This window comes from Vombatus ursinus, unplaced genomic scaffold (genome assembly GCF_900497805.2).
Source record: "Vombatus ursinus unplaced genomic scaffold, bare-nosed wombat genome assembly UNPS02014830.1, whole genome shotgun sequence".
NCBI classification, from domain to species: Eukaryota; Metazoa; Chordata; class Mammalia; order Diprotodontia; family Vombatidae; genus Vombatus; species Vombatus ursinus.
Genome location: NW_020954608.1, coordinates 44542454 through 44567999, shown reverse-complemented (window position 1 = coordinate 44567999; position 25546 = coordinate 44542454). Strand labels below are relative to the sequence as shown.

At 37.0% G+C, this 25546-nt stretch overlaps 1 protein-coding gene across 2 annotated transcripts in view; it reads left to right on the top strand.

The window, feature by feature from the left end:
- Positions 1-8262, top strand: part of LOC114025389 (solute carrier organic anion transporter family member 1C1-like) — a 77406-nt gene extending 69144 nt beyond the window's left edge. For both annotated transcript variants that reach the window (XM_027838833.1, XM_027838832.1), the window contains 4 exons: positions 4601-4785; positions 6044-6108; positions 7376-7493; positions 8040-8262. In XM_027838833.1, the coding sequence (XP_027694634.1) occupies positions 4601-4785; positions 6044-6108; positions 7376-7493; positions 8040-8262 (591 nt within the window). The remainder of the gene's footprint in view (positions 1-4600; positions 4786-6043; positions 6109-7375; positions 7494-8039) is intronic.
- Positions 8263-25546: the final 17284 nt, after the last annotated feature.

Genomic DNA, 25546 nt, shown 5'->3' with positions numbered 1-25546 from the left:
TGCCCTCTGGATTATATTCCATGCCCTGTGGTCCCTTAATGTAGAAGCTGCTAAATCTTGTGTTATCCTGATTGTGTTTCCACCGTACTTGAATTGTTTCTTTCTGGCTGCTTGTAATATTTTCTCCTTGACCTGGGAACTCTGGAATTTGGCTATAATATTCCTAGGAGTTTTCCTTTGGGGATCTCTTTGAGGAGGAGATCGGTGGATTCTTTCTATTTCTATTTTGCCCTCTGGTTCTAAAATATCAGGACAGTTTTCTTTGATAATTTCTTGAAAGATGATGCCTAGGCTTTTTTTTTTAATCATGGCTTTCAGATAGTCCAATAATTTTAAAATTCTCTCTCCTGAATCTATTTTCCAGGTCAGTTGTTTTTCCAATGAGATATTTCACATTGTTTTCTAATTTTTCATGCTTTTGGATTTGTTTTACAGTGTCTTGATTTCTCATAAAGTCACTAGCTTCCAATTGCTCTATTCTAATTTTTAAGGAAGTATTTTCTTCAGTAATCTTTTGGACTTCCTTTTCCATTTGGCCAATTTTGCTTTTTAGGGCATTCTCCTCATTGGCTTTTTGGACCTCTTTTGCTATTTGGGTTAGGCTATTTTTTAGGTGTTATTTTCTTCAGTATTTTTTTGGGTCTCCTTTGGCAAACTGTTGACTTGTTTTTCATGATTCTCTTGCACCACTCTCAGTTTTTCCTCTACTTCTCTTACTTGCCTCTCAAAATCCCTTTTGAGCTCTTCCAAGGCCTGGGACTGATTCATATTTTTCTTGGAGGCTTTGGATGTAGGAGCTTTGGCTTTGTTGTCTTCTTCTGGTTGTATGTTTTGATCTTCTTTGTCACCAAAGTAAGATAATATAGTCTGACTCATTTTGCACTGCTTACTCATGATCCCGGCTAATTACTTGAGTTTTATACTCTTTGTTAACATGAAAGTCTGCTTCCAATGTGAAGAGTGTACTGTCCCAAGCTTCAGGGGTTTGTACAGCTGTTTTCAGAGGTACTTCTAGGGACCTGTAAATTTTCAGTTCTTCCAAGGTGGTATGATAAGGGGTGAGGTGTTTCCTCTCTACCACCACAACAAGCTCCACCTCACCAGCGCTCCTGCTCACCCCAGGACTGCCCCTCAGAGCTGTGACCCAGATCCAAGCACCAGTAAAGTAAGAGATTCCTGTCTCAGCACTGGCAAAAAGATCCCCTGCAATCCCCTCTCTGATCAGCCACTCGATTCCCCCTCAGTCTGTGGGCCAGAAGCTCAGGAAATAGCTGCAACCCTGGGCTGCGCTGGAGACTTGCAGCTGAGACCTAGCTCCTCTCTCACCACAGTCACAGACTTTTCTCACTGACCTTCTAAGTTATCTTTGGTGTTCAGGGGTTGAGAAGTCTGGAAACTGCCACAGCTGCCCGTGATTCAGTCCTCTGAGGCCTGCTCCAGGGTTGCTGCGGCCTGCACGCCCATGCCGAACTACACTCCTCTCCCCACCTGGTGTGATATACCTTTCTGATCAACCATCCAGGCTGTTGGGCTGGAAATTTGTTTCCCTCTTTTTGTGGGTTCTGTTGGTTTAGAATTTGTTTAGAGCCATTTTTTTAGGTATTTGGAGGGCTTTGGGAGATAGCTGAAGACAGTCACTGCTTTCCCTCTGCCATCTTGGTTCCACCCCCCTGGTAATTCTTAAATATTGTATCACTAACAGCACAGATAGAAAGAATATACATAGACAGAGGACATGTGTATAAGGATAATTTGAGGGAATGACAAAAAAAATTAAGGGATGAGAAAGAGGGGTACCATGGGTGCAGAAGGAAAGGAGAGGTAGAATTGGGTAAATTATTTCACATGAAGTGGTAAGAAAGACCTTTTACAGTGGAGGGGAAAGTGTGAGGGTGGGCAATTGGCATTGCTTGAACTTTACTCTCATCAGTATTGACCCAAAGAGTGAGTAATATACACAATCACTTGAATATAGAAATCTATCTTACCCAACAGAGAAGTAAGAGGGGAGGAGATTGAGTGAAGGGGAAGGGGGAGGAGAGACTGATAGAAGGGAAGGCAGATTGGGGAAGTGGTATACGGAAGCAAAACACTGGTGAGGTGGGAAAGGGTAAAAGAGAGAGGACAAAAAGGAGGAGGAATAGAATGGAGGGAAATAGGAAGTAATCATAACTGTGAATGTGAATGGGATGAACTATCCCATAAAATGGAAGCTGATAGCAGAGTGGATAAAAAAAAACCAGAATCTTACAACATATAGCTTATAAGAAAGATAGTTGAAGCAGAGAGACACAGAATGAAGGTATCCTGCCTCAGTGCCAGCAAAGAGATCCCTGCAATCCTCTGATCAGCCATATGATTCCCTCACTGTCTGTGGGCTGAGAGTTCCAAAAGCAGCTGCCACCTGTCACCTAGGTCTGACAGACCTTTCCTACTGTCCTTTCAAGTTATCTTTGGCATATGTGCATTGAGAAGTCTGGAAATTGCCATAGCTACCCATGATTTAATCTCCTGAACCCTATTCTGGGTTTGCTCTGGTCTTGTCTTTGCCTGCTCAGTCAAGCTGAGTTGTGCTCCTCTCCCAGCACAGGCCAATAGACCTTTCCCATCAACCATCCAGGTTGTCTTGGGCTGGAAATTTGTTTTACTCTGTCTTTTTGTGGGTTCTGCTGCTCTAGAGTTTGTTTAGAGTAATTTTACAGGTAGTTGAAGAGGTTTGGGGGAAGCTCTAGCAAGTCACTGCTTTTACTGTGCCATCTCGGCTCTGCCCCCTAAGGTGTTATTTTCTTAGGTATTTCATTTTTGTGTCTCCTTTACCAAGATGTTGACTTTTTTCATGATTTTTTTGCATCACTATCATTTCTCTTCCCAATTTTTCCTCTACCTCTCTTATTTCATTTTCAAAATCCTTTCTGAACTCTTCTATGGCCTGAGACCAATTAATATTTTTATTAGAGGCTTTGGATGTAGGAGCTTTGATTGTTTTCTTCTGAGTGTATGTTTTGATCTTCCTCGTCACCATAGTAATTTTCTACGGTCAGAATTTTTTTCTGTTGTTTGCTCGTTTCCCTAGCCTATTGCTTGAGTTTTAACTTTTTGTTAAAGTAGGTCTCCTCTTCCAGGGTGGAGGGTGCATTGTACCAAGCTTCAGGAGCTTTGTGCAGCTGTTTTCCAAGATACTTCTAGGGACCTGTAAGTTTTCAGTTCATCTAAGGTGGTATAATCTAAAGAGAGTTGTGTTTAACATTCTCCTGGCCTGTGCTGTGGTCTATGAGAAAAGCCCACTTTTCTGTCCTGGAACTGAGGAAAGTTCCCACTCAACTCTGCTCACAAGCTCTGGTCTGCTAGTGCTCTTTCAGACCCTGGGACTGCCACTCAGTTCTGTGACCCAGATGCAAATATGGGCAAAGCAACCGAGTCCTGCTCCAGCGCTAGCAAAGAGACCTCTGTAATCTCCTTCTGACCGGTTGCCCCACCCCCTAACCGTCTGTGGGCCGAGAGCTCCAGAAGCAGCTGCTGTCATTGCTCAGTCAGTGGCTCCCCAGGCCAGCTCCTGGTTTGCTGTAGCTGGGGCTGTGTTAGTATGGCCTGAGTTGCACCGTGCTCCACTCTTACCCAGGTGCAGCAGACCTTTCCTGCTCACCCTCTACGTTGTCTTTGGTATCTGCGGCCTGAGAAGTTTGCAAACAGCCACTTCTGACACTGACACAGCGGCCCTAAGATGTACTCTTGGATTGCTGGGGCCTAGGCTACCCTGGCACAGACTGCGCTGGAATGTGCTCCTCTCACCCTGATGCAACATACCTTTCCTGCTGACCTTCCAAGTCATCTTGGGCTGGAAAATTCTTTCACTCTACCTTTTGTGGGTTCTGCCACTCTAAAATTTGTTTAGATTCATTATTTAAAGGTTTTTGGGGTCGTTTGGGGGAAAGCACAACCTAGTATCTGCCTTTGCTCCACCATCTTGGCTCCACCTCTATCTGTTCCTTTTCATCGATAAAATTATCCCAATAAGAAAGGGTCAGCACTTTTCGTAAGAATAGACATGAATCGATCAATAAACATTTATGAAGTGCCTAATGTATGTCAGGCACTATACCAAGATCTGGGGATGTAAAAAAAGCAAGATCTAATCCCTACCCTAAACACGTAAGACACAGGGAGAGAAGAAAGATGTAGCCTTATAAAGCAACCATATATATATATATATATATATATTTACACACACTGCACAGGGTTGTTGTTCATCCTTTGTTCTCAAAGAGAACTATGACACCAAAAACTTCAGAAAGGATCTCAATTTTTGTAAGGGCAAATGAAAAGTCTCTTCATCAAATTTCAGAGTGCCTCTTCTTATAGGGAATGAAACTTTATGAACCAGTGATCTGTTTTTAAATGAACAATTTTGGATCTATTTTTGTATTTACTCATTGAAATTTGTCTAGATTTATCATTTGCATGATAATGTCTATACGAGACAAAGAAACGGGTATTAACCTACCCCCATAAGCTACATATATATACAGTAAGAGTTTAAAAATTAATATTACAAATTTTTCTTTTTATATAACTTACTGAAGTTTTTATTATTCTATTCCAGATATTTTACAATTGCACCTGTGTAGGAGTCACAGAGTCTAAATCAGGAAATTCCTCAGGAATGGTGGGCAGATGTCAAAAAGGAAATGAATGTTCAAAAATGTTTCTATATTTCCTGATAATATCAGTCATCACTTCCTATACTTTATCTGTAGGTGGCACACCTGGGTATATATTGCTTCTGAGGTGAATATAGACACTTTTTTAATATAAAATTTGACATAATATCATAGAGAGGAGAGAGCACATCATATATGTTTCTAACATATAGTCTTAGCACAATCAGCACAATATTAGCACAATTAGCTAAGTGTTAGCACAAAAATGAGTAGTATGATTTTTACTGAATGCAGGCTAGAAATAATAATAAATATGTTCCAACCAGTTTAGGGTACAAACATTATTTTTTCCCTAATACTTATTTAATAATAATTGATAAGGTATATTTTATATTTTAAAAAATCTTATAAGTGATAGGGATAATGAGTGGCCTGTGGTTTCATTGGTATAGGGAAATATTGAGTTACGAAATTTCCATTGTCAATGCAAGTTATCACCTTCTCTACAACACATGATTTAAAAAATTGACTTAGAGCACAGAAAGATTAAGTTACTTACTCAAGGGCACACAGCCAATACTGTAGTAATAAAATACTGCAATGGAGTAAGGAAGACCTGAGTTTTAATCTGACCTCAAACACTTAATACTTTTGTGACCATGGGCTAATCATTTAACATCTATTTTTCAGTTTCCCCATCTGTAAAATGGGAATCATAATATTCCTCCACAGAGGGTTGTGCTGTAGCAGGTAGAACTGACAACTTAAGAATTTGCTACTCCTGGAAATATTGACTAATGATTGTATCTATCAAAATGCAGATTAACACAAAAGGAAATGACATTCATGATTTAAAAAAAAACATTCTAGTCCCTTTAGTTCCCAGAAGATAGTCTTAACAACTGTGAGACAGGACCAATCTTTTCAGGTTTGTACCAAATAGCACTACCACATAATAAGGCGCAATGAATATTACTGATTATTACCAAATTCTATTGAATTGTGCCTTGTGCTCATAAAGATACAATAGACTAGTTTATAAATTATTGTTGTTAATTTATTATTAATTCTCATTAATTACTTTAAAAATGGAACTATCTGTTTCAAAACTATTTAAATGAGCTGTAGTGTCAGTATTTGGGGAATTAAACTTTTTTTTTCTTGCACATATGTAAGGTCATTTGAATATGATGATAAAGAAAATTTGGGTTCCAGAATATATTGGTGTGATTTGTTTGATGTTTATTAAACAAGTTATTATATTTCATATAATTGTGTTACAGTTTTGTTTTATTTTATTTTTTTACACAGGAAAGTTTGTTAACAAGTACTACTACTTTGGATTAACTTTGTAGTCTCTTTAACCATGCTTTTATTACTTTTAGGTCTATTAAGCCACATTTTAAATCTTTTGCCCTGGGAATCTACACTTTAGCAATAAGAGTCTTTGGTAAGTATAACTTCTACTTCATTTTAAAAAAAAGAATGAAAATAATATTTATATTTTGACATTTATTTAAAATATTTTGCTATGATTAACTTTGGGTTGTAAGACAATATAAATGAGAAAGCCAATATATAAAAGTGGTCTCTTTATTTTCTGTTTATCTCTTTGCTTTCCTTTCTTCCTCTGGAACCATTGAGTTGGACTATGGGTGGGGAATCTGTGGATATGAGGCCATATGTGGCCCTCTAGGTCCTTGGGTATGACCTTTTGACTGAGTCCAAGTTTTATAGAACAAATCCTTTTATTAAGGGAATACATTCTGTGAAGTTTAGGTTCAATGAAAGGGTCATACTTCAGAACCTGGAAGGCCACATGTGGCCTCAAGGCTGCAGGTTTCCCACCCCTGAAACCAGTCAACTCCATTGTCCATAGATAGAGTGTGTCCGTCTACTTTTCTACGACCCCACTCACCATCCCTGTAGCTTTCTAGACTAAAGTGTCCTTCTCTGCTCATAATTTCTTATTGCATGTTTTCTGCCACTATCCTTGCTTGTTTGTAACCTCAGTCCTAAGCATTGTGCTAGGCACAAAGTGAGCACTTAATAAATACTTTGTTCATTAATTTATTCATTCATTTGCAAATTATCTTGGGAAACTGTCAGACAAGATTAGTTCAGTGGCTAAAATAAAACTTGATTCAGACCTTAAACAATATTTATATCAAGCATTCATATATATGTATACATATACATATACATATATATGTTAAAGATAAATCTAGGCATATAATTGTGTTAGATATAGTTATAATCTAAATATGATAAAATTAATAAGAGAGAAACTAAAATAAGTCATTGTGGCTGGCTCTTTGTATGAGAACAGAAGCAACCCTCTACCTAAATTTTAAATATTTGAGGAAAAAAGTATTGCTTGAATCATCTAGCCAATTGCTTCAAATTCCCTATCTCTCAAAAACTCACATGAGTTAAAAATTTAAAAGTGACTTAAATTCTTCTTTGAGTATTTCAAAAAGAATTTAGGCAGCTAGATGGTACAGTGGATAGTGATGTACATGGAGACAGGAAGATCTGTATTCACATCTGTCATCAGATAATTACCTGCTCTATCACCCTGGGTGAGTCACTGAACCTCTTCTGCCTTGTTTCCTCATCTATAAGATGGATATAATAATAGCACCTATTTTCCAGGGTTGTTGTAAGGATCAAATGCAATGATGTTTGATTTTAATTTATCGTATTTTTCCTTGCAGCAGGAATTCCAGCTCCAATATACTTTGGAGTGTTGATAGACACAACATGTCTTAAATGGGGAATTAAAAGATGTGGATACCGAGGAGCCTGCAGATTATATGACTCTTATGCCTTTAGGTACTAGTCCTGTTGAATTTGTGTTTTTTTAATAATATAGTTGCTGATTTATTATCATTTCTCATGGCAAAATTTATTCCACTATTTTGTTACAGATATGTGACATTTATTGTTTCATTTATAAGGTTTAGAGTAGAATTTTCAGGTTCAGGAATGAATTAGCTTCGTAAATGAAAGGACACACTCTTGATCAAGGACACTCATAGATTTGATTTTCATTATGGTTGCCTAGGACAGCCTTAATCCAAAATAAACTTGAACCTGGCCTTAAGAAAATAATTTACAATGTAAATTACTTAACAAGAAACTTATGTAAGAAGTGATTTACCAGCTAAGCATTTGGGAAGTGGTAGCTGAAAATAACAATGCTAGAAGGTCATTCTAGTAGTAAAGTTTCCTCCTTAGTTTACTTCTTAGGGTCTTTACAACCACATAATTCATATTATTAGCTGGAAATAAGAATTATAATGTTAGATTTATTTTCCCATAATTTCAAAATAATCAAGATAAAATTATAAAAATTATTTTTTAAAAAATTTCTTCTAGATACATATATCTGGGCTTAACCGTGTTACTTGGCACCGTGTCCATTTTCCTGAGTGTTGCAATGCTTTTTGTTTTAAAGAGGAGGTCTGTTTCTAAAGATGGAAACCTTGCAAACAATAAAGAAGATGCAATGGAATCTACAAGTAGCAAAAAAGAGCACCATACTAACAATGACCATATTTTTGAGACTCTCTATTGGCCAGGCAAGGAAACAGAGCTTTAGAAAGAAATGAATTCCTTCAGGGGGAGGTCTATTGCATTTTTGGAACCGTATTATAAAAGATTAACCCAGAGCCTGCCCTAGGTATGTAATAAATGCCAGATGAACTGAATAGTGGCAATTTGGAGATCATATTTTTCAGCATTCAAGGAATGAACACAAAATAACACAAACATCTACTTTGGCTGATTCATTAAAAGTATAACTCTTTTCATGGCAAAATATTTTCTCTATGTATAATTATAAATGTAAATATTGATTTAGAAATTTTATGTGATACAAATATAGTAAAAATTAATCTTTAGGAAATTCAGATGAGGAAGTTAAAAAGAAAACTTTCCCAAAAAATCTTTACTACATCAATCATCGATTCTTATCCTGAGTCATTCATGCTTGCTGAGTCTGGTCTTCTGCCTAACAAAAATTTGATTAATTTTGAAAGGAATCTTTATTCTTATATAATATTGTCTAATTTTTAATTTGTCAAGCACTTCATTAAACTTTGCCTTGCACATAACCCTAAATAAATATTTTTGAAATTGAATTGAAATTTGATAAAGGTCTTGCTTTTCTAAATTGAAATACACTTTTAGGATAACAGGTAGAAAGCTTATTTCTAGTTTATCTCCCCTTGGATATCATTTCAATGGCTGCTTCAATTCAACAAATTTAATTTTGAGTTTTATTCCCTTTGAAAAATAAAAAAAACACTTTTAATATGTCAATGTCTGGATGTTAAAGTTTGTTGTACACTAGCATGTTGTCAACATATTTTTGCCTTTTTCATGAATCATTTAAATATTTTATTCATTGTAATAAATATATCAACACAAAGTTATGAAATAAAATAAAGTGTTAATAGAATGTTTTAAAAATAATTGTCCAATTTCATCACAATTTATAAAAAATGTTCATAGGTGTACTTGTCAATTATTTGTTTATCTTCTTTTCATCATCTCTCACTAAGCCTTCTGCCACCAGGCACAGAAAGACACAAGTCTGTTAGCTATAGCACAAAGGAAACTATTTTCACTGGAAGATGAAAACCTATACTTATTTCTATGCTAAATTTGTTTCTGCTGGGCTATAGGTGCACTTTGAAACCACACAAAGATGGGTATTTTGTTTTTTTTTTTACATAATAATGATTAATATTATCTGAAAAGGAATTATTTTTAATCAGATGCTGAAATTATAAAAAATAAAAATAAAAGATGGTATGTCAGAGACAAATATTTGGAACATCATTCTAGTCTTCCATCTCTCTCTCTCTCCCTCACTCATACACACACAAACACACACACACACACACACACACACACACACACACATTCCGGGCCTGTAATCTATTTCTCCCTTTCTATCCAAGTTTCTTGGTGTCCAAAACTGACAAGTAGACAATATTTTTAAGTTATGTCATGGAAAAGGAGAAGATCAAAAGTGGAAGGCAGAGTTGTTCAGCTCTTATTCTCTGCCAAACAAAATGATATTTCTACTAAAATAGACACAAATGATTAATAGGAACTTTTTAAATTTAAATTTTATTTTCAGATGCATGACCCTCCTCACTTCTCTCGTCCATTGTGAAAGCAAAACAACAAACCAAAAACCCAAACAAACCAAAAATACAACAACAACAACAAAAACTGAGCAGGTGTCCATCACTTAGGAAATAGTTAAAGAAATTGTAGTAAAGATGGAATTTTGTAATTTAGTTATTTCAGTTGTATCTGAATATTCGTGATCACATTTGGGATTTTCTTGGCAAAGGTACTAGAGTGGTTTGCCATTTCCTTCTCCAGATCATTTTACAGGTGAGGAACTGAGGCAAATGGGATTAAGTGACTTATCCAGGGTCATATAGCTAGTACGTGTCTGAGGCCAGATTTGAACTCAGGAAGATGAGTCTTCCTGACTTTAGGCCTGCCTCTCTACCCACTGTGCCACCTACCTGTATGAGAAAAAGAGAATTCTATTTTGCTAATAGGATTTTGATATTCAGGATTTGTAGGATGATTAATAAGATCAACTCATTAGGCCCAGATGAACTTTATCCTGAGTACTGACTGACCTGATGTGTAACCATCGAGCTATTGTTTGCTATGTCAGAGGCAGCTAAGTGATGCAGTCTGTAAGATTGCTGAACTTGGAGTCATGTGAGTTCAAATTCTGCCTTAAACAGTTAATAATTTTAGGGACCTGGGAAAGTTACTTAACTTCTCTTAGTCTCTGTTCCTTCCTCTATAAAATGGAAATAATTATATTTATTACAATGGCTTTTTTATGAGGAGATAAGGAGATAATATATGTCCAGTATTTTGCAAACTGTAAAGTTCTGTATAAATGCTATCTGCCCAAGTTTATCTGATAAAGATCTCATTTCTCAAATATAGAGAGAACTAAGCCAAATTTATAAAAAAAATTAGAGCCATTATCTAACTGATGAATGGTCAAATGATATGAAAAAGCTGTTTCAAAACTATCAATAGTCATATAAAAATGCTCTAAATCACTAATAATTAGAGAATTATAAATTATAACAACTCTGAGGTACTACCTCACACCTGTTAATTTGGCTAACATGACAGAAAAGGAAAATGACAAACACTAGAAATCAAGTGGAAAAATAGGGACATGAATGCACTGTGGGTGAAGTTATGAACTAGTCCAGTCATACTTGAGAACAATTTGGAACTAAGCCTAAAAAGCTACAAAACTATAGCTACCCTTTGACCCATCAATGCCAATACTTGGTCAGTTAAAGTGGGGGTAAAAGGACCTATATTTACAAAACATAGCAGCTCTTTATGTGTTAGCAAAGAGTTAGAAATTGAGGGGATGCCCATCAATGATGGAATAGTGATGGAATGCTATTGTGCTGTAAGAAATGATGAAAGCAATGGTTTCAGAAAACCTGGAAATATTTGTATGATCAGATGTGAAGTGAAGTAAAACATTGTACATCTTAATAGCAATATTGTAATGGGGATCAACTACGAAAGACTTAGCCATTCTGATCAAAACAATGATCCATGACAATTCCAAAGGATTCATGATGAAAAATGCTTTTCACCTCCAGGGAGAGAACTGATTAACTCTGTGCTGATTGAAACATTTTGTTTTCAATATCTTTATTTTTTCTTACTTTTCTTCCCCTGCAACATGGCTAACATGGAAATGGTTTGCATGACTTAACATGTGTAATGAGTATCATATTGCTGCCTTCTCAGAGGATGAAAAAGAACTAAAGAGAGAGAATTTGGAATGAAAAAGTAAAAACAGAAATATTTAAAATAATTAAATTATCTAAATTTTTCAAAAGGAGAAGAAATTTAAGAAAAAATGGTGACTGTTGTGGAGGATATGAAAAGCACAATAGGTGTAGAGAAGGGAAATTTTTTCCCTTGTTTGCCCATTTTTCCAACCTATTATTTGACTTTTAACTCTTTGTTAAAGTAGGACTCTTCTTCCAGAGTGGAGGGTGCACTGACTCAAGCTTCAGGGATTTTGTGCAGCTGTTTTCAGACATATTTCTAGGGACCTGTAAGTTTCCAATTCTTCCAAGGTGGTATGATCTGTGCTCTGGTCTGTAAATGACCGCAAGCATTCTTTTCTGTCCTGGAACTGTGAGGAGGGTTCCTGCACTACTGTGGCCACAAGCTCCAGTGTGCTAGTGCATCTCCTCACCCTGGGACTGCCACCCAGTCCTGTGATCTGGATCCAAGTATGGGCAAAACAACAGAGTCCTGTCTTAGTGCTAGCAAAAAGACCTCTGAAATCTGTTTCTGACAGTTGTTTGACCCCCTTACCATCCATGGACTGAGAGTTCCTGAAGCAACTGCTGCTGAGTCATTGGCCCTCAAATCTTGCTCCTGGTTTGCTGGGACCAGGGCTGTGTTGGTGCAACCTGTGCTAGACTATGCTCCACTTTCACCCAGATGTGACTGACCTTTCCTGCTGACCTTCTAAGTTGTCTTTGGTGCCTGTAGGCTGAGAGGTCTGGAAACCACCACTGCTGTCACTGATTCAGTTGCCCTGAGGACTGCTCCTGGTTTGCTGGGGCCCGGTCTGCACTGACACAGCCTACACTGAACTTTGCTCTTCTCTCTCCCTGGTGCAATAGACCTTTCCTGCTGAATGTCCAAGTTGTGTTAGGCTGGAAAATTTTTTCACTCCATCTTTTTTGTGGGTTCTGCTACTCTAGAATTTGTTTAGAGTCATTACTTAATGGTATTTGGGAGGGTTTGGGGGAGAGCTCAGGTGAGTCCCTGCCTTTACTCTGCCATCTTGGCTCCACCTCCAATTTAAAGCTTTTCATTGGAATGGTAGGGGTAAAACAAGAAGGAACATTTAAGGCAGAAAGAGGAGTATTTTGAATGCAACTGACAGTATTTATTTTTAGAATAAGAATATATTCCCTGTTCAAGGGCAGAAAAAACTAGGAAATTATTTAAAAAATTTATAACCATTAGAAAAGTCTTTCATTTAAGAAATCAGGGATGAGATAACTATTAAGAGAGAATTATCACAGGCATCTCTTTTCTAATGACAACCGAGAGTTTTATATTAGTTGATATGATGGTTTGCTTTACCATGTCCTTGGCTTGGTAAGCAGCTAGGTGGAGTAGTGAATAGAGTATTGGGCCAGGAGTTCAATTCTAGTCTTAGGCACTTACTAGTCATGTGACCCTGGGCAAGTGACTTTAGTTGTTTGCCTCAATTTCTTCAAGTGTAAAATGAGGATAATAATAGCATCTATTTTCCATGGTTGTTGTGAGGATCAGATGAGAAATACTTGTAAAGTACTTACCACAATTCCTGGCACATAATAAGCACTTAATAAATGCTTATTTCCTACCTTGTATGGTATGTTACAACTTATTTCTCCTTCAGTTCCCTTGGGAAGTCTGGTGAAGCCCCTGGCATCCTCAAAATAATATTTAGAGTTAAGTGAAAAGAGAGATGTCTTTTTTTTCCTATTGAAGTTTACAATATCCATGGACTTTTTGGGTTAAGAACTGCTGATCTAGAGCAAGACAGCTAGGCCTTCTGACCAGGAAGAAGATCAGTTGAGGGAATTGGGAATGTTAATCCTGAAGAAAGTTTAAGAGGGATATTACAAGTATTTGAAAAGCTGATATAAGAAAGATAGAACAGATTTTTTTTTTGTTTAGCCCTAGGAGCTGTGGATGGAAATTGTGAAGAAGCAAATACCAGTGCCTTCCCTCAGTTGATCAACTCCAATTTTCCCTGTTTTTATTTTTTTTGTGCATAATTGTTTACATATTGTCTCACCATTAGACTGCGAGCTCCTTGAGATTGGAACCATATTTTGCCTTTCTTTGTATTCTCAGTGTTTAGCACAGTGACTAACACATAGTAGACACTTAATTACTGTTAGTTGACTGCCTCAAGGATTAAGTATAAAACTACAATTCTTGATTTCCTTGACTACTTTCTTAGGCTCATTATTGATTTTTGAAGTAAACAATTATGGATATCAAAACTCCCAACATATTCTACTTGCAGAGCAATAAAGAACCATGAATCAAATACTACGTTATTTAGTTAATTCCAAAGAGGCAAGTAGCAGTGTAACTAACAAGAAAATAAATGAATATCAGAACCTAATTGCCTTGCTATGATGTATCATATGACCAGATTGAACAATGGATAGAGTCCAAACTCAAATTTTGGAATATTCTGTAGTATGTGCAAAATTGGAATTTTGTCACTGCAATGAATTCTTTTATAACAGGCTTGGGCTGGATATAGATGAGCTCCTGCTAAGGGACTTCTGTATTTTCCAAGTACAGTTTGTTTCCTGTGTTCCTATCTTCTGCAGTGTCTGATGCCCCAAAATGCTCATTTTAGGCTTCCACCCTGAAACGTCCCACACAAGAAAACAGTTTTGCCTGATGTCTAACTCCATTTCCACTCCCTATGTGACCTCAAGAGCATCCTAGAATTTTCAAAATGCTATGACGTCTGGTTGTTTTGCCATGTGACACTTCATCAATTTGCTTCAGTTTCCTCTTCTTAAGTTTCTCTTTCTTGACCTCATGTGTCTTTTTCCCATAGCATATAGCTCCCTTGCCTCCAATTATTGACAAACGAGGTTGAGAGGAGTTATATGTTACTAGACTGATGCTCTGATTTCTCTATAATAACAATCCACAGGAAAAAAAAGTTTGAAGTCTTTGGAAAGTACAGCAGGAACACAATTAAATGTATAGTTGTCCATCAGAAATCACTATTCAATTTGCATAGTCACAGGCAAATCCAAGATAATATAGAACATAGAAATTAGAGTGGCATAAAGAAAACCAGATCACATACAGAAGTGTAATGCATAATAGCACAAATCAAAGTTGAATTTATATATAGGTTTGAATGGAAACATCTAGTACTTAGCATCACTATTAACACTGCATATATTAGACTAAATGCTGGAATCATAAGCAGTACATCATATCACATGGTGAAATTATATGTGAAATAGACAACAGATTTATTCAATCAATGGGCATCATCTGGCTTAATGCATAACCTCCTCTATGTTGCTCTTGGAATTTTGGATGACAATTGGGTCACTGGATTGATATTCCTACCATTTCTAGGGTGATCCACTATTAACTCTATAACTTCAATACCCTCACATTGACTAACTTGTGGTCTCTATACTCAAGTTATGTATGTCTCAAGCTGACTGTTGCTGTCTTCAGCCCCTAAATGAATAAGTGATTTTTTGTAAGTCACACACACACACACACACATATGTATGTGTATATTCAATAGATTGCTATTACCCCAGCTTTAACATTATAACATTACTATGTTCCTTATCAACTTAGATTTCAAATCTAGGCTCTTTACTACTTCTCTACTAGGCTCATCATCATTCTTCACCAATCAAAAGATCTTGACTTTTCCTTTTTTCCTCCAACAAAAATTTTCAGTTCTTACATGCAAATCTATTTTTTCCACAACTTTTTCCCCCTCAAATATATTATTCTGGAATAGCAATTATCCACCCACCTCCTCATTCAATTTATATCTCTCTCCTGTTTCAAAATATCGAGTGAAATTCATATAGGTAAGGATCAAGAGCTAAGTTTACTTTTCCTTTCCAGATAAGGATCACTAACTTTTAAATCTATCACAGAGGAGAAACAAAAAATAGATGTTGAAATTCTCTACCTTTCTGCTGAGCTTCTTAAAACCACCAGTTTCACACTGATTTGTTCTCAACTGAAAAACTGGTATAACTAACTTTGGAGATCTGCTGTATAGGTTATCTAAAACTTACATAGCCAATATCTAAAAGTGACCCAGGCAGTGAGTTTTCTAGAGAAAGGTCTTTGTCAGTGAACTGTGTTAAAAAAAAAAACACAGAAAAACAAACAAACCAGAACAGATCTATTCTAGGGTTCTGAAATTTCTGGAAGATATAATACTGAGCTACAGTCATTAATCTCTGAAAAATCATACAGAATGCAAGAAGCACTGAAAGATTGGTGAAGAGTAAACATCCCAGTTTTCTTTTTTTTCTCTTTTTTTTATTTTTAGTTTTCAACATTTACTTCCACAAGATTTTGAATTCCAAATTTTCACCCGATCTCACCCCTCCCCACACCCCAAGAAGGCATGCATTCTGAATATCCCTTACCCTCATCTGCTTTCCCTGCTATCTCTTCCCCCCTTCCCCTTCTATTTTCCTGTAGGGCAGAATAGATTTCTGTACCCCATTTCCTGTATTTCTTATTTCCCAGTTGCATGTGAAAACTTTTTTTTAAACATGTGTTTTTAAAACTTTGGGTTACAAATTTTCTCCCTTCCTCCCTCCCCACCCACCCTCATTGAAAAGGCAAGCAACTCAATATAGGCTATACATGTACAGTTATGCAAAACACTTCCATAGTAGACATGCTGTGAAAAACTAACTCTATTTCCCTTAATCCTATCTCACCCTCCCATTTATTCTAGTCTTTCTTTTGACCCTGTCCTTCCTCACAAGTATTTGCTTCTAATTACCCTCTTTCAAAATCTGCCCTCCTCTCTAGCATCCCTCTATTCTCTTGTCCTCTTCCCCTCCTATTTTCCTGTAGAGTAAGACAGATTTCCATACCCATTTGAGTGTGTATATTATACCCTCCTTAAGTAAAATCCTATGAGAATAAGATTCTCTCATTTCCTCTCACCTTCCCCCGGTTCCCCTCCACTGTAAGAGCCTTTTCTTTTCTGTTTTTTTTGTGAGATAATTTGCCCCATTCTACCTTTCCCTTTCTTCTTCTCCTAGTATAATCTTCTCTCACCCCTTAATTTTATTCTCCAGATATGACCCCTTCATCTTCAATTCACCCTATCTATCTATCTATCTATCTATATACATACATACATATAATTTTTTCCCTCCAACTACCCTAATACTGACAAAGGTCTCATGAGTTACAAATATCATCTTTCCATATAGGAATGTAAACAGTTCAACCTTAATAAGTTTCTTATGATTTCTCTTTCCTGTTTACCTCTTCATGTTCCACTTGAGTCTTGTATAGGAAAGTCAAATTTCCTATTCAGCTCTGGTCTTTTCATCAAGAATGCTTGAAAGTCCTCTATTTCACTGAATGACCATTTTTTCCCCTGAAGAATTATACTCAGTTTTGCTGAGTAGGTGATTCTTGGTTGTAATCCTATTTCGTTTGTCCTCCGGAATATTATATTCCATGCCCTGCAGTCCCTTAATGTAGAAGCAGCTAAATCTTGTGTTATCCTGATTGTGTTTCCATAATACTTGAATTGTTTCTTTCTGGCTGCTTGTAATATTTTCTCCTTGACCTGGGAACTCTGGAATTTGGCTACAATATTCCTAGAAGTTTTCCTTTGGGGATCTCTTTTGGGGGGAGATCAGTGGATTCTTTGCATTTCTATTTTACCCTCTGGCTCTAAAATATCAGGACAGTTTTCCTTGATATTTTCTTGAAAGATGATGTCTAAGCTCATTTTTTTGATTATGACTTTCAGATAGTCCAATAATTTTAAAATTCTCTCTCCTGGATATATTTTCCAGGTCAGTTGTTTTTCCAATGAGATATTTCACATTGTTTTCTAATTTTTCATGCTTTTGGATTTGTTTTACAGTGTCTTGATTTCTCATAAAGTCACTAGCTTCCAATTGCTCTATTCTAATTTTTAAGGAAGTATTTTCTTCAGTAATCTTTTGGACTTCCTTTTCCATTTGGCCAATTTTGCTCCTTAGGGCATTCTTTTCTTCATTGGTTTTTTGGACCTGTTTTGCCATTTGGCAAGCTGTTAACTTGCTTTTCATGATTTTCTTGCATTGCTCTCATTTCTCTTCCCAGTTTTTCCTCTACTTCTCTTACTTGCTTCTCAAAATCCCTTTTGAGCTCTTCCAAGGCCTGGGACTGATTCATAGTTTTCTTGGAGGCTTTGGATGTGGGAGCTTTGACCTTGTTTTCTTCTTCTGGTTGTATGTTTTAATCTTCTTTGTCACCAAAGTAAGATAATATAGTCTGACTCTTTTTGTGCTGCTTGCTCATGATCCCAACCACTTACTTGAGTAAACTCTTTGTTAAGATAAGAGTCTGTTTCCAATGTGGAGAATGTACCATCCCAAGCTTCAGGGGTTTATACAGCTGTTTTCAGAGATACTTCTAGGGACCTGAAAAGTGTCAGTTCTTCCAAGGTGGTATGATAAGGGGTGAGGTGTTTCCTCTCCACCACCACAACAAACCCCACCATGCCAGTGCTCCTCCTCGCCCCAGGACCGCCTCTCAGAACTGTGACCCAGATCCAAGCATGGGCAAAGCAAGAGATTTCTGCCTCAGCCCTGGCAAAGAGATCCTTGCAATCCCCCTCTGATCAACCACTCAATTCCCCCTCAGTCTGTGGGCCAGAAGCTCAGAAGGCAGCCCCTGCTCTTGGGTGACTGAGACCTAGCTTCTACTCTCACCACAGTCACAGACTTTTCCCACTGACTTTCTAAGTTGTCTTTGGTGTTTGTGGATTGAGGAGTCTGGAAACCACCACAGCTGCTTGCGATTCAGTCCTCTGAGGCCTGCTCCAGGGTTGCTGTGGCCTGCGTGCCCACGCCGAACTGCAGTCCTCTCCCAGCCCGGCACGATATACCTTTCTGATCAGCCATCCAGGTTGTCTTGGGCTGGAAAGTGGTTTTACTGTTTTTGTGGGTTCTGCTGCTTTAGAATTTGTTTAGAGCCATTTTTTTGTAGTTATTTGGAGGGGTTTGGGGGAGAGCTCTAGCAAGTCACTGCTTTCCCTCCACCATCTTGGCTCCCCCAGTTTTCTAAAAGATGAATAAAGAGAAAGAATGGAGCCAGAACAATATAGGCATTAAGTGCCAGTGGTTTTAATTTTATTCTTATATTCTAGGAATCATGATGATTAGTGAACATTAAGAATATGCAGCAGCAACCACAAAGAGTCAACACAGCTTCATTAAGAACAAGTCATGCCATGAATAAAATGCATGTCTTTTTTTGAATTAATAAATGGACCAGGAAATCAGGCAAATTCTCTGTATATATTTATCATTTCTTCCTGGACCATTCATGTGCTTAGATTCAAATACTTTTCTTTTGCTTTTCCATCACTGCTTCACAAGAGAGTTAAAGTCTTAAGTCTAGTCAGTTGTGGAACTCTGGAACCATTAACAACTCCCTCAGTTTTTCAATTTATATTCTCTTGCTGGCAGAAACCTTTGATCCTGCCTTCTGGCTGCTTCTGGGTGTAAGGCAGTGGTGTCAAACATATAGAAATTGAACCATGGACTGCACATAAGGATCTGTGTGGGCTGCATATCGATTTAGAAAACAACCTTATATGCTATTCTGTTTTTATTTATTTTATTAACCATTTCCCAAATACATTTTAATCTGCTTTAGGCCAAATTCAATAATGTTGCAGGCTGCAAGGCCATGTTGTAAAGAGTCTAATTGGATGCTGCTCTTTGTTCATTGGGTGCAGCCAGATAATGTAGTGGATAGAACATCATATCTGGAGCCATGACAGACCTGAGTTCAAATCCAATGTCAAACACTTGCTAGTTGTGTGACCCTGGGCAAGTCACTTAACCCCATTTGTCTCACTTTCTTCATCTGTAAAATGAGCTGGAGAAGGAAATGACAAACCACTCCAGTATCTTTGCCAAGAAAGCCCTAAAGGAAGTTACAAAGAGTTGGATATGACTGAAACAACTGAACAACAACACAAATTTGCTCATCACTAGTAGAACAGTGAAGTAGAGTTAGGGGCAGGCCCATTTTCCACACCATCATTTCCTCCCTCACAGCAACCAAACATGGCAAATTTCTTTATCTCTGGAAGTTTTATTGGTGGAGAGGTGAACTGAGACTCAGAGCCTCTATTTACACTTCACCCTTTTTGGAGAAGAGGGAGGAAAGAGTCACATATAGATAGGTATTTAAAAAGCATTTGACAAAATTACTCATGATATGTGTAGCAAGTGAACTATTAAATAACTGAGAGAAAAAAGGTTCAAGCTTTTAAGCATGTCAATTTCTTATGCAATGAATGCCAATTATATAATAAATTAGGATGAGGCTTCCTCAGTTTTTGCACTGAACGTAGGGGTTTCATATTTTTGTGCATTAAAAGATAACAACAAAGAAAGCTACTTTAAATATTTTAGGACATAGAGGTTTTCTTTCTTTTTCCCTAATTGTTTTTGGAAACAGACCTAGTAGTAGTATTGCTGAGTTTAGGCAGTTAATAAATCTTTGGGCATAATTCCAAATTGTTCTCCAAAATGGTTAGATCAGGTCACAATTCCACCAACAGGGAATTAGTGTCCCAATTTTTCCACATCTTCCCCAACATTTGTCACTTTCCCCTTCAATCATTTTAGCCAATCTGATAGAAATAAAAATGATCACAAGTTGTTTTGATTTGCATTTCTCTAATCAATAATGATTTAGAGTATTTTTTCATGTGACTATAAATTGTTTTGATTTTTTTATAATCAAACTGCCTGTTCATATCCTTTGATTATCAATTGGGGAATGACTCATATTCTTAAAATTTGACAAAGTTCTTTATATATTTGAAATGTGAGATCTTTATCTGAGAAACTATCTGCTTTTCTTCTGATCTTGGGTATTTTTTTTTGCACAAAACCTTTTTAATTTAATGTAATCAAAATTATCCATTTCACAACTCACACAGCTCTCTATCTCTTGTCCAAAGAGAACATTGTATACAATAATAGCAATATTGTTTTAAGAACAACTTTGAGTGACCAAGTCATTTTGACTATTATAAATATCTAAAAAAAAACTACAAAGGACCAATGAAGATGATATCTGCATCCAAAGAAAGAACTGATGAATAAATAAGTCTAGAATGATTTTTGGATGTGCATATACACATTTATTCTAATGTTAGTCATCTCTGGGGTGGAAAGGGAAAAAAGGGAATAAATTGTATGATAACTTTATTATATATATAAAAGGAATAGCAAGTTGTACATAATAAATTTTCAGTTTCATGTGCAATTATATTTTTCTATTCTGCTATATTATGGAAATGCTTATTTAATTTCTTAAGTTCAGAATAAAATTTAAATAATTAAAAAGATAAGAATAAGCAGTATACAAAACAGGATGTATAATTAGGAAATCTGAGCAAAACCCACAAAAAGACAGAGTGAAACAAATTTCCAGCCCAAGACAACCTGGATGGTTGATCAGAAAGCTATATCACACCAGGCAGGGAGAGGAATTTAGGTTGGCATGGGCACTCAGGCAAAACAGGCCTCAGCAAACCTGAAACAGCCCTCAGAGGACTGAATCACAGGCAGCTGTGGTGGTCTCTAGACTTCTCAAACCATGAATGCCAAAGACAACTTAGAAGGTCAATAGGAAAAGTCTATGACTGTGGTAAGAAAGAAGCTCAGTGTCAGACCCAGTCCCCGAGGGTGGTCCCAGGGCGATGGCTGTTTCTGGAGCTTCTAGCCCACAGACTGAGGGGGAATCAAGTGGCTGATCAGAGGGGGAATGCAGAGATCTCTTTGCTGGTCCAGGATTCTCTTGCTTGGATTGGGGTCACAGTTCTGGGTGGCAGTCCTGAGGCAAGGAGGAGTACTGGTGTGGTGGAGCTTATAGTGGTGGTGGAAAAGAAATCCTCCTCACAGTTCCAAGGCAGAAAATATTTCTTGAGGTCACTCATAGACCAGAGTGTGGGCCAGGAAAGGAGTAAACACCTCATCCTTGACCATATCACTTTGGAAGAACTGAAAATTTACAAGTCTCTAGAAATATCTCTGAAAAGGCCACACAAAACCCCTGAATCTTGGGACAGTACATTCTCCACACTGGAATCAGACCCCTACCTTAACAAAGAGTTTATAACTCAAGTAATTGGCTAGGATCAAGAGCAAATGTCACAAAAAAAATCAGACCATGGAATCTTTCTTTGGTGACAAAGAATATCAAAACATACAACTAGAAAAAGGTAACAAAGTCAAAGCTCCTACATCCAAAGCTTCCAAGAAAAATATGAATTGGTCTCAGGCCATGGAAGAGCTCAAAAAGGATTTTGAGAAGCAAGTAATAGAAGTGAGGAAAAACTGGGAAGAGAAATTAGAGTGATGCAAGAAAATCATGAAAAACAAGTCAACAGTTTGCTAAAGGAGACCCAAAAAATATTGGAGAAACTAATACCTTAAAAAATAGCCTAACCCAAATGGCAAAAGAGGTCCAAAAATAGTTAGGAAATCTGATTTCTAATTAGAGAACAAATTAGGGGCTTTCTAAGTTGGGAAAGGGAAAACAAACAGGTGTAATTTTCTGCAATCAGAAAAAGAGGTGTGCCATTCCTCTAAAGGGTCTATCAATAAAAGGAACAAAGAAATAGGAATTAATTGCCCAGTACATGGCCAGTTTTCAGATGTCAGATGATGCTTGAGATGGACAATTGTGAGAAAACTCCTTTCATCAATCTTTGGCTCTGACTAGGTTTTTGGTCAGCATAACCTAAGTCCTTAGTTAAGAGTCTCTAAGCAATAGGTAGAAATGGTTCTTCTTTTCAATTATGCAAGGGTAGGTTCAAACAATACAATAAAGTTTTCTTACATTTCCCATAATTGAATAAAGTTTTCTCACAAGATAGAAATTGGAATAGACTTATAATTGAAAGGAAAAGAAACTGAGCTAGCTTTAGAATAGAGTCACAAGATGGATTCAGTGTAGTTCACTCAATTCCCACAATTCCCTCATATAATTAAGAATAAATTGGAGAGATGTGGGCTAGAAACAAATATAAGTGTAGGTTGATTCAGAAGTTATTGGCTGCATTCAGAAGGCAATTACTGATGGCTTGATTTCATGGTGGAAGTAGGTTTCTAGTAGCTTGCCCCAGGGATCTGTCCTTGTTCCTGTTCTATTTGACATTTTATCAGTGAGTTGCATAAGGGCTAGATAACATGATGACTTTATCAAATTTTCAAATCACACAGAGCTGAGCTGAATAGATAATAAACTACTAAGAGATAGGATAAAAAAAGATCTTGATAAACTAGAACAGGAGTGGTGAACTTGTGGCCTTGAGGCCACATGTGGCACTCTAGGTCTTTAAGTGTGGCCCTTTGACTGAATCCAAACTTCACAGAACAAATCCCCTTAATAAAAGGATTTGTTCTGTAAAACTTGGACTCAGTCAAAAGGCTGCTCTTAAGGACCTAGAAGCTACATGTGGCCTACAGACTGCAGGTTTCCCAGCCCTGAAGTAGAATATTAGACCAAATAAAATAAAATGAAATCATTTATGCACAAGTGATAAGCTTCATGAACAAATATTGGGAAAATTATGAGCAGATAATATTTTCCAGAAGCAGATCTTAGAGGTTTCATGAACTGTATGCTCAATAAGAGTTATCACAGTCAAAAAACCTGATGCTACCTTATACTGTGCTAACAAAAATATAGCACCCAAAGAAATACTTTGTTAGACCACTTCTGTAGTTTTGTGTTCAACTCTGGGTATTACTTTTAGCAAGATCACTAAGACCATCCAGAGGCAGTTGACTAGGATTCAGAAGAAACTTAAGATAAGAGCCATTATAAGGATCTGTGAAAGAAACAGAATTTTTAGCCTAGAAAAGGAAAGACTCAAGAGGGACATGGAAATTGTCTTCAATATTTGAAGGCTTGTCACATGGAAGAGGGATTTAATTTGTTCTTCTTGGCTCCAGAAGACAGAATTAGAAGAAGTGAGAGGAAGTTGCAAAGAGTCAAATTTAGCTTTAAGGAAATATTTGCTAATAATCAGAGCTACCTAAAATTAGATTGGGTTACTTCAATAGACAGTGTGTTCACCTCAGTAATGGTCTTCTAAGATTGTTCTAAATCATAATTGGTTCTCATCAGAGTAAAAAGACTGAGGCTGGTAGAGAAAACTGCCTCAAAATTAGAATCTTTTCTTTGCTGGGCTGACAATGCATTTCTATTTCACCTCTTTCCATATTTCTTGGCTCCTCTGTTTATAACTGTTAATATTTTATTTGATACTTTTACCTCTAACCTACCCTACCCCTTCAGTTTCGGTAGATCTCCTGGTTGTTGATAATCTGTATGGACTTTGATACTCCAAACCAGTTCTGTTGTCCAGTATCGGTGCCCTTTTAGCTTTTATTTGCTTATTTGGTTTGTGATTATTGTTGTTTAACCTTTTCTTCTTTTTTTCTTTTTTGTGCATTTGACTTGCTCACCCAAATATGACAAACTTCGAAGTATGCCCAAATATAAAAGTGATCAGTGATTCTGTACCCCACTTTCCCACTACTTGAAGGTTAGATGTGTTGTATTTAACTCTTCCCTGAAGGATTCTCCAGGACTCTGAAAGACTGGGAAGGAGATGGCTATATTCCCTGCCATAAGCTAAAGCCCCACTGATTATGTTACCCTAATTTTAAGGTAACAAGTAATCCTGAGTAATCAACTGCCCTGGTTGCATTCAACAGACCAAGTCCAATTAGTGTATACAGAAGAATATTTATTCTAAAGGTATTGCAACAACACACATAAACCTTGCATAACCTCCCTTATACCACCTCAGTTTCTGGGAAAGGGAAGGGGATCAGGCTCACAGTTTAATATAATCCTATATGTTATTAGTTTAAGTCACCAAATTCACATCCAAATCCTTCCTTAGGCTAATCAACCAGTATACTGGATTCTCAGGGTTTTCTGCTAGTCTGACCTGATTCGTGGTCTCTAAGGTTTCCATGGCTCTAGTTCTCATGTCTAGGACTCTGTTCCTTGCACTTAGAACTGAAATGACAAATAAATTAAATTCCAATCCCATTTCATGGAGCCATGAAGCCTAGGGGATAGCATTACCTTCAAGTCTTGCTCTCCATATCACATGGTATTACCTGTTCTGAGTAAATGAGTCTACATCTCTGAAGGCAGTCATGTAATCTTAAAGGCAAAGCCAATTCTGGCTAAGTAGTCAATGGAAAGATCCATGTTATAGGCCAATGTGGAATGTACACTTGTCAGTTCTTTCTCTCAGAGCATTTCCCCTCTACCTCCCACATGGGTGATATCATTTTAGGTGGTCAAGACATGCACCAAAATCCATTTATACACACACACACACACACACACACACACACACACACACACACACACACGATATTTTCAGACAAAACTCACATAAGAGATTATTTCAATAGTCCTTGTTATCCTCTCTACTTCCAGTGTTTCTCCTTTCTAATTCATCTTTCACATGATTATCAGACTAGCCTTATTAATGAATGCTTTCTAATGATTCCTTGGTTGAAAAATGTTCAGTAGTTTGTCATCAGCTTTCAGATTATAAAGTATTGAACAACATTGAAAGATGGAGTTCCCTCATCTGGGAATTGCCAATTTCAATGAAATCACAGATCTAATCCTTATCCTTCTTCCCCATTGGATTATTTTAAAAATATTTTCTTTCTTTACAATTACATATAAAACATTTTTAACTTCATTTTTTTTTAAATTTTGAGTTCCAAATTCTCTCCTTCCCTCTTCCTCTTCCCCCCTCATTGAGAAGGCAAACAATTTGATATAGGTTATAACTGTGCAGTCATGCAAAACTTGTTATTAGTCATGTTATGAAAAATAACAGACCCCTCCAGAAACAAAAGAGAAATAAAATTTAAAAAAGTATGCTTCAAGCAGCATTCAGACTCTGTCAGTTCTTTCTCCAGAGGTGGGTTGCATTTTCCATCATTAGTCCTTTG